Source organism: Cnephaeus nilssonii (assembly GCF_951640355.1).
Source record: "Cnephaeus nilssonii genome assembly, chromosome: 13".
NCBI classification, from domain to species: domain Eukaryota; kingdom Metazoa; phylum Chordata; class Mammalia; order Chiroptera; family Vespertilionidae; genus Cnephaeus; species Cnephaeus nilssonii.
Window position 1 is genome coordinate 80,326,106 of NC_137084.1, and position 12,297 is coordinate 80,338,402.

At 52.5% G+C, this 12,297-nt stretch overlaps 1 protein-coding gene across 1 annotated transcript; it reads right to left on the reverse strand.

Moving 5' to 3' along the window:
- Positions 1-9,422: 9,422 nt before the first annotated feature.
- APOA4 (apolipoprotein A4) lies at positions 9,423-11,866 on the reverse strand. Its single transcript, XM_079786978.1, has 3 exons — positions 11,700-11,866; positions 11,317-11,443; positions 9,423-10,662 (listed from the first exon to the last, which is right to left on the reverse strand). Exons 1-3 carry the CDS (start codon positions 11,746-11,748, stop codon positions 9,585-9,587), a joined length of 1,254 nt encoding a protein of 417 aa, XP_079643104.1. The 5' UTR covers positions 11,749-11,866; the 3' UTR covers positions 9,423-9,584.
- Positions 11,867-12,297: the final 431 nt, after the last annotated feature.

Consider the following 12,297-nt stretch of genomic DNA (forward strand, 5'->3'; position numbering starts at 1 on the left):
ATACCATAATTTAACAATACCTTGTATATTGTATTTTGCTTATTTGGTTGTCTGGGTTTTTATATGTTTTTATTGATTTTTAGAGAGAGAGGAAGGGAGAGGGATGGAGAGATAGAAGCATCAATAAGAGAAACATCATCAATCGGCTGCCTCCTCACGCCCCCTACTGGGGATTGAACCCAAAGCCCAGGCATGTGCCCTGACCTGGAATAGAATCATGCTCAACCACAGAGCCACACTGGCCAGGCTATTTGTTTTTATTTTTTATTTCTTGATTTTATTTACTTTTTAAAAAATATTTTTATTGATTTCAGAGAGGAAGGAAGAGGGAGAGAGAGAGATAGAAACATCGATGATGAGAGAGAATCATTGATTGGCTGCCTCCTGTAAGCCCCACACTGGGGATCAAGCCCGCAATCCAGACATGTGCTCTCCTGGTTCATAGGTTTATGGTCAACCACTGAGCCACACAAGTCGAGCTATTTATTGATTTGAGAGAGAGAGAGAAGAAGGGAGAGGGAGAAGAAGAGGGAGAGAGAGACAGAGAGAGAAACATCGATTTGTTGTTCCACTTATTTGTGCATTCATTGGTTGATTCTTGTATGTGTCCTGCCTGAAGGATCAAACCCACAACCTTGTCATCTTGGGACGACACTATAACAAACTGAGCTCCTTGGCCAGTGCACATTGGTTTGTTTTTAATTTTTCAAAATTACAAGCAGTATTGCAATGAACATCTTTATAACTAGATGCATGCATTTCATGGTTATTTACTTAACACAAATTTTAAAATGCAAGAATATTTTCTGACAGGCTCATTACTATTCACAACCCCTTGCAATGCCGCGAAGACCTCCAGGTTGTCGGAGCTGGTGCTTGGGCTCCCGAAACGAAAGGCACCACAAGGCCGCGTCTGCTCCGCTGTGGGCCTCCAGATACACAGACAAGTTGAGTGCATGGGTCTCATTTCACCTTTTCCTGAGACCGCTCTCAAACTGCAGTGGAAAGGTCTTTTTAGAGGAGATGTAGACACCTGGGACAGAAGAATGGGAGAAAGACCGCAGCACCATTTGGAAAGCTGGAAAGCAGGCAGAAGGCGCAGTGAACTGAGCAGGCCCGCGGAAGCTCATCGCTGGCCGTGAGCACACAGGGGCTCCGATCTGATCAACTCCACTGACCTTGCAGAAGGCTAAGGAGCCATGGCGAATCGGGTGCTTGCCCACGTCACCCCTGTGGTGAGTTAGAATTAGCCTCCTCTTCCTCAAAACACTGCGGAAACTTGTCAGCAATACACAATCCCATAACATCTGCAGCGTGGGAAAGGCGACCTCAGAACTGTGCAGGGCACAGCCGGCCGCCTCCTATAACAGCCCTGGACTGGAGCACCAGCTGCCGCCGAAAGAAGGCTGTTGTACAGTATGAAACATTGCCTGAAACTATTTAAAAAGCAGGTACCGCCCTAGCCGGTTTGGCTCAATGGATAGAGCGTCGGCCTGCAGACTGAAGGGTCCCAGGTTCGATTCAGGCCAAGGGCACATGCCCGGGTTGTGGGTTCGATCCCCAGTAGGGGGCGTGCAAGAGGCAGCTGATCAATGATTCTCTTTCATCATTGATGATTCTATCTCTTTATCCCTCTCCCTTCCTCTCTGAACTCAATAAAGAAATATATTTTAAAAAAATAAAAAGCAGGTACCACTTTAGCTGCTCTTTCTCACCGTGGCAGAAGACTAGAGGTTTATTCTCTGAGAAGGGAAAAACGGAAGACCCACGGGTGCCTAGCATCCCGAGGACAGAGGAATTAAATCAGAGTGCCCTCTGGATTCGGAGTCCCATCCTGCTCCCCGCACTGGGCCTCGAGAACACTGGAGCCCAGGCCTTCCCCTCCAGGCAGCAGGGTGGGAGGAACTTCCTGGGGAAACGTGGCAGCTGAAAAGGAGAGACCTGAATATTTTTACCCCGGGTGTTTCCCAAGTAAACATTCCAGGGGCCACCCCACAGTGAAGCGCACGGTCAACAAGCACTCATGTCCTTGGAACTTCACATGGGCTTTAAAATCCACACTCTTACAGCTAAGCAGACAAGCAAAGATCGCCTGTCATTTGAGAAAAGATCCTAACATGAAAGCTAGAGACCAAGACAAGCAAATGCATTTCAAAAGAAACTGGAAGAAGACTGAGACTATACAGGAAGGACACTTACAAATACCATTAGTATCATCAGAGAATTAAAGGGTTACATACACTCAGGAGATAAGGACAGGATTCTGTAAAAGAACATTCACAGATATTTTTTTAAGCTCTTGTGAATTAAAAACATATTTTCAAAAGTAAAATACAACAACACTGAATAGAGGGTGAAGAAGTGAGAGGAAAAATAAGAAAATTAGAAAACCTGTCCAGGCAGGTCCTACTACTGAGAGAGATGAAGACAAAGTGTGTAATCACCGTGGAAAACAATTTAGCCTTGCCCGGCAAAGACGAACATGCATGTACTGCACAACAGAGCAGGAAAAAAGATGTCAAGTTCATTCAGTTTTTAAACAAATATTTACTGAGCACCTACTAAGTTCTCGTCATTGTGCTAGGCACTGACTCTACAAGACAAAACAAGATACACAAGACCCCAACCCTCTCAGAAACCACCACGATTCTGCACCCCGAGGCAGCTGTGAAGCGTGGCACCTCCCAGGCTCAATTTTGTCCATAGTTTGGGGTTCCATGCACGGAGTCTCTGGGTAGGTTTCCTTTAGGCAGAACGCATATAAAAGTAATTACAACTGTTCTGTGGCTCAAAAGAGTAGTAAAAATAAGACAAAGCTGTATTGAGAAAGAACCAGTTTAATTTTAATAATCTTTAACAGAATTGTTCAAAGATAGAATCAATTATTTGGAGAGATGGTGAGTTGTCTGTCAGTGGGAGTGTTCAATACTAAGGAGGATTCATTCACTCATCAATGGAGTGGTGACCACTTGGTGTGTGAGAGGCTGTGTATTGGTTAGCTATTGCTGTATAAGAAACCACTCTGAAACTCAGTGTCATGTGATCTCTAACAATGTCTCTGAGCCAGTGGTTTGGCTACTGGTTCTGGTTCTGAGTCTGTAATGAGGTCGCAGATAGGATGTTGACTGGGTTTTAGTCATCTGAAAGCTTGACCAAAGCTGGAGAATCTGTTTCCAAGGTGTCTCACCATATGGCTGGCCAATTGGGGAGGATTATTGAGGAGGGACCGCAGTTCCTCTTGTAGACGCCTCCACAGGGCTGCTTGCGTGTCCTCACAGCATGGTGCTTGCCTTTCCTCAGCATCAGCGATCCAAGAGAAAACCAGGTGGAAGCCACAATGCCCCTTTGGACCCATCCTTGGAAGTCATGTGCCATGCCTTCCACAATGGCCTACTGATCACAAATGTCAGCCCTCTTCAATACGACAGGGACACACAGGGTGTGAATACTACAGATGAGGGTCAATCTTGGAGCCATCTTGCAGGCTGGTTACCTTACTCTGCAAGATGGTTCACATGTAAATACAATGATGAATGAACACATGGGGTGCCTGACCTCAAGAGGCTGTTAGTGTAGAGTTATGATCATTTCTTGGAAGTGATGCAAAATAATTGGACTGAGAGCCCTGGCTGCTGTGGCTCAGTTGGTTAAGCGTTGTCCCATTCACCATAAGGTTGCGGGTTCAATTCTTGGTTAAGGCACATGCCCAGGTTGCGGGCTTGATCCCCAGTGAAGATGCATGTGGGAGACAGCCAATCAATGTTTCTCTCTCCCAGTGATGTTTCTCTCTCTCTCTTCCTCTCCTTTCCTCTATAAGAATAAATAAAAACATATTAAAAAAAAAAAAGAATGGGACTGAGAGACAAGATGGATCCCTCCACTCCCAATGTCCTGTGATTTTGTTTCTAGGCACTAGCTCCTTAGTCCCAGTATCACCAATCTGCCTTCTCAAGACCAGCAGCTCACATCCTCACTCCTCTGAAATGGGCAATTTTGGGGTCTCTAATTGCGCTCCCCCAGAATTAGCTGCTTGTCACCACACAGCGAGATAGCCAGGGTCCCACGCTTCTGCTCTTAGACACAGCAGTACTTAGGTAACCCCACCCTTGCTGTTTTTCTCTCCAGAGCATTTCTGGGAACACAGATTGTCCTATGACACTCCAGGAGGACACAGTGTCCCAGTGCAGGGCTGCTGGGACCAGCTGGGACCAACCCCCAACAGCTGCTAGGCCCTATGGGTACAATTTTTTGTGGTTCCTCAAAAAATTAAACAGACTGCCCGCCTTCCACCCTGTTGTGCTCTCTCCTCTCCCTGGTCAGGGCCATTCCATACACCACAGACGTCAGAGGTTCTGATGTTCTCAGATGACTGTGACCTTGAACCTTGGGGATGGCTGCAGGGGTGTGGCTAGCAGTTCAGCCTGGCCCACACGGGTGCTGGCTGAGACTCTCTTTGGGGCACTGACCTATGCCCAGGGCGGAGTTCATTATCTCCAGGTTACCTGAGGAGCCAGAGGTAGCCAGGAGCTCCAGGCTGAAATTGTGCTGAGCTCTGGGAACTCTGGGAGATATCGGTGTGGGCGGTCCCAGAGCCACAAGCCCTTCCCTGGCGCTTGGTGAGTGTGGTTCTCCGGTGTGCAAGTGCTTCAGTCTTGTCGGGGGCAATGACTGTGTCTTGGAGAAACTCTGGTGGTTATTTAGTTTTATTCATTCATTTCTAGTTTTAGAGAAAGACAAGTACCATATGATTTCACTCATATGTGGAATGTAATGAATAAACTGAACTACCAAGCAAAATAGAGACAGACTCAGAGAGAGCAGGCAGACAGCTCTGTTGGTTTGGGGGTAGGAGGTGTGTTGAGCAAAAAAGAAAGAGAGAGGGAGCACTCATGGACATAGACAACAGTGTGGTGATTGTGGGTAGGTGGGTGGAAGAGGTCATAGAAGGGATAAATGGTGTTGGAAAAAAATTAAATTAAATCGTCCTGGCCAGTGTGCTTAGTGGTTAGAGCATCACCCCACACAGTGAAGGGTTTCCGGTTCGATTCCAGGTCAAGGGCATGTACCTGGGTTGTAGGTTCAATCCCTAGTCCCAACTGGGGTGTGGGCAGGAGGCAACCAATTGATGTACCCCTCTCACATCGATGTTTCTCTCTCTCTCTCTCTTCCCCTCTCCTTCCCTCCCTTCCATTCTTTCTAAACAATCTGTAGAAAAAATGTCTATAAATAAATAAATTAAAATAAATAAATTAAAAATAAAGTAATACTATTAGAATGACTATTTTTTAAAAAAATCTTTATTGTTGAAAATATTATATATGTCCCCTGAGAATGACTATTACTTCTTTTTGAAATATATTTTTATTAATTTCAGAGAGGAAGGGAGAGGGAGAGAGAGATAAAAACATCAATGATGAGAGAGAATCACTGATTGGCTGCCTACTGCCTACACCTCTATTGGAGATCAAGCCCACAACCCAGGTGTGTGCCCTTGACCGGAATCGAACCTGGGACGCTGCAGTCTGTAGGCTGATGCTCTATCCATTGAGCCCAACAGGATAGGGCTATGACTATTATTTTTTTAAAAAACATAAAAAATAACAAGTGTTACAGATGATGGGGAAAATGAACCCTTGTGTGCTGCTGGTGAGAATGTAAAATGGTGCAGCTGGTGTAAAAAACAATATTGTGGTTCCTCAAAAAATTAAACAGAATTACCATGCAATCCAGCAATTCCACTTCTGGGTATATACATAGAAGTATTGAAAGCAGGCACCTGAAGCAATATTTCTATACCAATATGCATAGCAGCATTACTCACAGTAGCTAAAAGGTAGAAGTAACTCAAGTGTCCACGGGCAGATGAATGGATAAACAGAATGTGGTATGTACCTACAGTGGAATATTATTCTGCCTTAAAAAGGAAGGAAATTCTGATACATGTTGCAACATGGATAAACTTTAAAAACATGCAAAGTGAAAGAAGCCAAATATTCTATGATTCCACTCGCCTGAACTGTGTAGAAGAGGAAAACTCATAGAGACAGAAAGTAGATTAGAGAGTTACAGGGGCTGGAGTCCAGGAGTGGTTATGGGAAACCACTTAATGGATACATAGTTTCTGTTTGGAGTGATGAAGAAATCTATAATAATAAAATCATAATATGCTAATTAGACTGGATAGCCAAACAACCTTCTGGACATCATTCCAAACTTCCTTCTGGACGAAGCCATGGAGGCAGGGGCCGAGACAGGTGGTTAGGAACGATCAGGTAGGCAGGCGAGTGGTTAGGGGTGATCAGGCAGGCAGGCCAGTGGCTAGGAGCCAGCAGTCCCAGATTGTGAGAGGGTGCGGGCCAGGCTGAGGAACTCCCCAACCCCCCGCGCATGAATTTCGTGCACCAGGCCTCTAGTTTAGAGATAATGGTTGTACAACATTGTGACTATAATTATTGTCACTGAATTATACACTTGAAAATTGTTAAAATGGCAAATTGTATGTCATAATATTTTCCCACAATAACAAGTAATATTAAGACATTATCTTGCCCGGGCCAGTGCGGGTCAGTTGGTTGAGCATCGTCCCATGCACCGAGAGGTTGCTGGTTTTATTTCTGGTTGGGAACATGCAGGAGGCAGCCGATCAGTGTTATCCTCTCACCTCTCTCTCTCTCTCTCTCTCTCTCTCTCTCTCTCTTTCTCTCTCTCCCTGTCTGTCTCTCCCCCTCTCCTTCCCCCCTCTCTAAAAAGCAATAAAAATAGTTTTTAAAAATATTATCTTAAAGTCTATATCTGTGTAAGCAAGATATTGCAATTCAAATGAGATTGGGCAGAACCCACCTGCCCTCTGTGGTGGGCAGTCCTCCTGTCAGGGGCTTTGCTGGGCTCACCCTGGGCCTCCTAAGCCGGGCTCACCCTGGAGGCACCACCTCGGCGCTGCTGTTCTGTAGCTGATGGCCGGCGCCATCTCAGTCCCACGCTGGTTGAACTGCCTCTTCCCCACTGACTGCACCTTGGATGTCGCAGAGTGTTGTGAGAAGTTCATGAGAGGATGTGGGGCATTTACCATAGTTTTTAAAATATGTTTTTATTGATTTCAGAGAGGAAGGGAGAGAGAGAGAGAGAGAGAGAGAGAGAGAGAGAGAGAGAGAGAGAGAGAATGAATCATTCATTGGCTGCCTCCTGCACATCCCCCACTGGGGATCAAGCCTGAAACCCGGGCCTGTGCTCTTCACCAGAATTGAACCCGGGACCTTCAGTCCACAGGCCCATGCTCTATCCACTGAGCCAAACCCGCCATAGTTTTTTTTTTTTAATTATTATTTTTTTAAAATATATTTTATTGATTTTTACAGGGAGGAAGGGAGAGGGATAGAGAGCTAGAAATGCCGATGAGAGAGAAACATCGACCAGCTGCCTCCTGCACACCCCCCACCGGGGATGTTCCCGCAACCAAGGTACATGCCCTTGACCGGAATCGAACCTGGGACCTTCCAGTCCGCAGGCCGATGCTCTATCCACTGAGCCAAACCAGTTTCGGCACCACCATAGTTTTTAAAAGCACTTAACAAAGTGTCAGCTTTATTGGCTGCCCTGCATTAAAAATTTCTGCCATTAGCTGTTTCCATTGGCCATCACTGGGGTGCGGGGGGATTTAGCCTCCTCTTTTATTTCCTGCTTTCCCTTCGGCGACCTTCCCTCATTCCCCGCTGTGCATGGCCTCCCAGGGAAAGCACAGGACATGGAAACCAGCTCTCTCCAGGTCTCCTGGCAGCCGGTCCCTCGGGGTCTCCCCTCCAGCAGCCAGCAGGCACTGCCAGGACAATCCTCGCTCTAAGTGCAACTCGCTGTTGAATTAACTGACTTTTCCCTCCTCACACATTCACACACATGCATGTCTGCTTCTTCATGGGGGTGTATAATGCATGATATTCAGGTCCTTGCTCTTTTTTTGCTTAACATATCTTGGACATCTCAAAGTAAAGATTTCCCAATCCAAGTCGGAGCATTGTCCTTGAACCCGGGTTCTCAGGGGAGCGCCTCTGAGAAGGTGGGCAGAGCTGCACACACAGTCACTTTCTGCCCTCGCTGTCCCATAGTCTTAGATGCTGGAGACGGCCCTTGAATTGACTGAGGCCCAGGGGACACAGCCCAAAGGCCCGCTTAGGAAAACAAGAGAAGACGGATTTCTCGGAGGGAGGGAGGCAGCCCTAAGGAAGACTAACGCGTACAGCTCAGACAAACCAGCAGGACTGGCTGTACTGGGTCAGGGGTGCTCAGCTTTCCGGGGGAGGGGCCCCGCAGGGGTGAAGGGCTAGGTCAAGTTCTGAACTGCTAGCCGCAGAACCTGTTCTAGAAGATACAAACAAACAAACAAACAAAATGCTTTATCACCCTGGCCGGTGTGGCTCAGTGGATAGAGCGTCGGCCTGCGGAATGAAGGGTCCTGGGTTTGATTCCAGTCAAGGGCACATGCCCAGGTTGTGGGCTCTCGGGCCACCATCCCGAGAGCACCTTGGGAGGAAGAGGGGATGGAGAGAGGAGACCCCAGACACTCTCCCTAGGGCCCTGCCCTCAGTGCGAGTCTGGGTGTCTTTGAGGAAAGCCTGTACCGCCCCCCCCTCCCCCCTAGGAAGGAAAGGCTTCAGGAGGGACTTGCAGACCTGGGTCAGAGGGAGCAGCCAGGATGTAAGTCATTTGGGACAAAGGCTTGGACTGGCTCTTCTCTGAGGCTCTGAGCTGGGAGGGAGAGGTCACTCCAGGGGCTGCCTGGGGCCCGGCTCCTCTTCCCCTGTCCACCTGGCGGCTGGCAGCCCCACCGCTAGGCAGGCCGCTCGCCAGGAGGCACCTGGGCACCTGCTTCACCCCACCTTCCGGGACCCACCCGTGTCTCTAGGCCTCGCTCCTCAACTCTGGACACTGGGAGTATCGTCCAGAAGTCTCTATCGTCCAGAAGTAAGTATGTCTGTTTTACAATGGGAGTGGGGCTGGGGTGGACGAAACCAAACTTCACACAAGTAAGTCGGGTGAAAGGCACGGGAGAACTAAGGCAGGTGGCCGTCTCCCACTGTGCCCGGAGCTTCAGGTCAGGGGCCAGTGCTGCTCACCTCAGCGGCCCCTGGGGGCGAGGAAGGACAGACTCAGACTGCGGATGCCTAGAACAGTGCCGGGCACACTGGGGGCACTAAATATTTGTGGGCGAAGTGGAGGGAGTGGATTGCCTATTTTGTCTTCAGATAAAGTGTGACTTCTTTTTCCACTTTCCCCTTAGCACACTCGTCTCAGCACCCCTGCCCTCGCCGCCGCGGTCTCATCTCGCTGCCCTGGCATCCCCCAGTCTCCCCTGCTGCCCTGCTAAGCTTTGCCAGCTGTGGGCCAGACACCCCTGTCCCAGCAACACAAGAAGCCACGCGGCACCAGGCTGGGCTAGTTCCTTAGCAGTTTTATTGAGTAGCGAGAGGTAGCGTCATTTTCCACAGGACACGTGTCCTCAAACTTGAAAGGGAATTGCTTTGGGACAGACCGACAGACAGGTGGCGGGGTGGGGCAGGTGTCCAGGGCGGGGCGTGGGCACCAGGGACAGCTCAGGCCCCCAGGGGCGCCTGCTCCTGGGTCTGCTCGGGGAGGGGGGGCGCCAGGGGCTGGTCCTGGCCCTCCTTCTGCAGGGGCTGGTCCTGGCCCTCCTTCTGCAGGGGCTGGTCCTGGCCCTCCTGCAGGGGCTGGTCCTGGCCCTCCTGCAGGGGCTGGTCCTGGCCCTCCTTCTGCAGGGAGCTGAAGAAGGAGTTCACCTTGTCCCTCAGATCCTTCTCCAGAAAGACCAGGTGGCCTTGCACGTCCCCCGACTGGGGACCCAGCTTCTGCTTGAGCTCCTCCACCTGCTGCGCCAGGATCTTGTTGAAGGCTTCGCCGTGGGGCTCCACGCTGCGGCGGAACTCCTCCACCTTCCGGTCCAGCTGGCTGCCGAGCTTCGCCAGCGACTGCTGCAGCCCCGCCGCGCCGCCCCCCAGCTTGCCGCGCACGTCCTCGGCCAGGGGCGCCAGGCTGCGGCGCAGCTGCTCCGCGTCGGCCGAGAGCTTGGTCTTCAGCAGCTCCGCGTTCTTCTTCATCTGGAAGGCCAGGCCCTCCAGCTGGTGGTTGAGCTTCTCCTGGGCGTCCTGCGCGAAGGGCGTCAGGCTGCGGCGCAGCTCCTCCACGTTCTGGTCGATCTTGAGCTTGAGGTCGTCGGCGTAGGGCGTGAGGCGCCCCTTGAGCTCCTCCACGTTCCGGTCGATCAGGCCCTGGAGCTCGTCGGCCACGGGCGCCAGCGAGGCCTGCAGGTTGTCCTTCTGGTCGCGCAGCAGCGTCTCCATGCGCTGCGCGTAGGGGCTCAGCTGGCTGCGCAGCTGCTCGGCCTGCGTGCGGACCTGGGTGCGCAGCTGCTCGGCGTAGGGCCCCAGGCGCTGCTGCAGCTCCCGCGCGCTGTCCTCGATCCGCTGGCTCACGTCCTGGGCGTGCGGCTGCAGCCGCGCCCGCAGCTCCTCCAGCTCCTTCTGGATCTGCTCCTTCAGCTGCTCCGAGTCCTTGGTCAGGCGCTCGCCCAGCCCCGTGGCGAAGGGCACCAGCTTCTTCTGCAGGTCGCTCGCGTAGGCGTTCACGTCGTCCACTCGGTCCTGGAAGAGGGAGCTGCCCGGGGGGTGCGGGGCGGGTTAGCTTGGGCGTCGCCCCGGACCTTGTTTCCCCGACCTGGCACTCACCCTACACACCCTGCCTAGGACGGGGGAGCGGGGTCGGCCTCGCCCCGCCTCTCCCGGCCTGTCCCCGGGTGGGTCCCGACTTGAGCGAAGGGCTGGCAGGCCAGGCTGCTGCCCTGCGTGTGTGCCTGACGCTCCCTCGGGCTGGTCGCAGCTGCGGGAGCCTGGAGTGCACTGGGGCCTTTCCCGCGGGGGGTGCTGGGACAGACCCCGTTCTCTCAGATGTTAGGTTCTGGATTCTTCCAGGGCCTTCTAGTGGCACGGGGGCTGGTTTCCTTGCATGTGCCCACCCTCAGCGCCCCCAGCGCCCTTCCTCGGACTGGACTCCACGGGCCGCCTCTGGACTGCGTTAGAATCCAGCGCAGGCCTACCCGCCTGCTCCCAAGAGCCTCAGTGCTGAGCGGTGGCATTTGCCACACTCTGCAGTTCAGGCGGGAAGACACCTGAGGGTTTTCTCCGTGCAGCTGGCCTGTTCGCACGTGTGGGTTCCAGCCCGGGAGGCCTCAGGGTCACAGGAGCTGGGGGCAGGCCGTGGCCGCAGGTCTGCCCGCTCAGCCCTGACCCAGGCGGCGCGGAGCCCACTTACTTGAGCTGCTGGGTGAGCTCAGACTTCTGGAGGTGCGCGACCGCCTCCTTGGCATTGTCGCCCAGCTGCCGGAAGTAGTTCCACACCACGGTGGCCACCTGGTCGGGACTGACCTCAGCCGGCGTACCTGGGCAGGAAGCAGAGCAACTCATGAGACCAGACTCGTTCCTTGTCCCTCCCCATTCACCTGCGGGGCGGCCGGCTGGCGGTGGGCATGTGAAACCAAGGCCAGTGCGGCAGCTGTGAGTGCGCCAGCCTCCCTGAGCCGGGAGGCTGCTGGGCAGCCCTCGTGTCCGGCCAGGGCCCACAGGCACTGGACCGTCCCCTCGCCTGGGCCTCCGACTCTTCGCCCTGCTCCGCATCCAAAGGCAGCTGCTACTCACCGGTGACAGCCACCAGGGCCAGCGCCAGCACCACGGCCTTCAGGGACATCCTGGCTGCTCGCTGGCTGCAGAGCCTCCCACCGCACGGGACCCTTCCTGGAATCGGAGCAAGCAGAGAGGCTCTCAGGTGGCTTTCCTCCGCTATCCGAACTGACAAGCCGGGGCCAGCCAGACATTTAAACCCCAGGCTGCCCTCCCACGCCCCTCCCAGTGGGACTCCACGCTGGAAGGTGACACATTCTCAGGAGGCCTCTTGGACTTTTGTGACCCTAAGATGACGTGGAAGCTGACCGCAGACTGGGGCTTGGGCAACAATCAGAAGCTGCTGTTCTCTGCTTGCGCCCCACCCAGTACGAAGGGAAGAGGGAGTGTGAGCTGCGGAGAGTGAGGCCCAGGAATGCCTGAGTCCAGGACAGGTGTCCCCAAGGCCCAGCTGGCAGCTCTGGGCCGGTGCCAGGCTTGGGGAACAAAGTTCACACCTCCTCTGTCTACCCCAGGGGTGAGAGCACCCCCACCTCCAAACGCCCCAATCTGAAACATCTCACAGCACCGGACTCTAGGCTGGGACGCCCAGGGCCACGATCAGGGCAGCGAGCTA

Coding starts and splice junctions, on each gene's coding strand:
- APOA4 (XM_079786978.1), bottom strand. CDS start 11,748: ATGTCCCTGAAGGCCGTGGTGCTGGCGCTGGCCCTGGTGGCTGTCACC. Junction 11,444..11,699: donor GGCCCTGGTGGCTGTCACCG/GTGAGTAGCAGC, acceptor CTTCCTGCCCAG/GTACGCCGGCTGAGGTCAGT. Junction 10,663..11,316: donor GAGCTCACCCAGCAGCTCAA/GTAAGTGGGCTC, acceptor CCCCCCGGGCAG/CTCCCTCTTCCAGGACCGAG.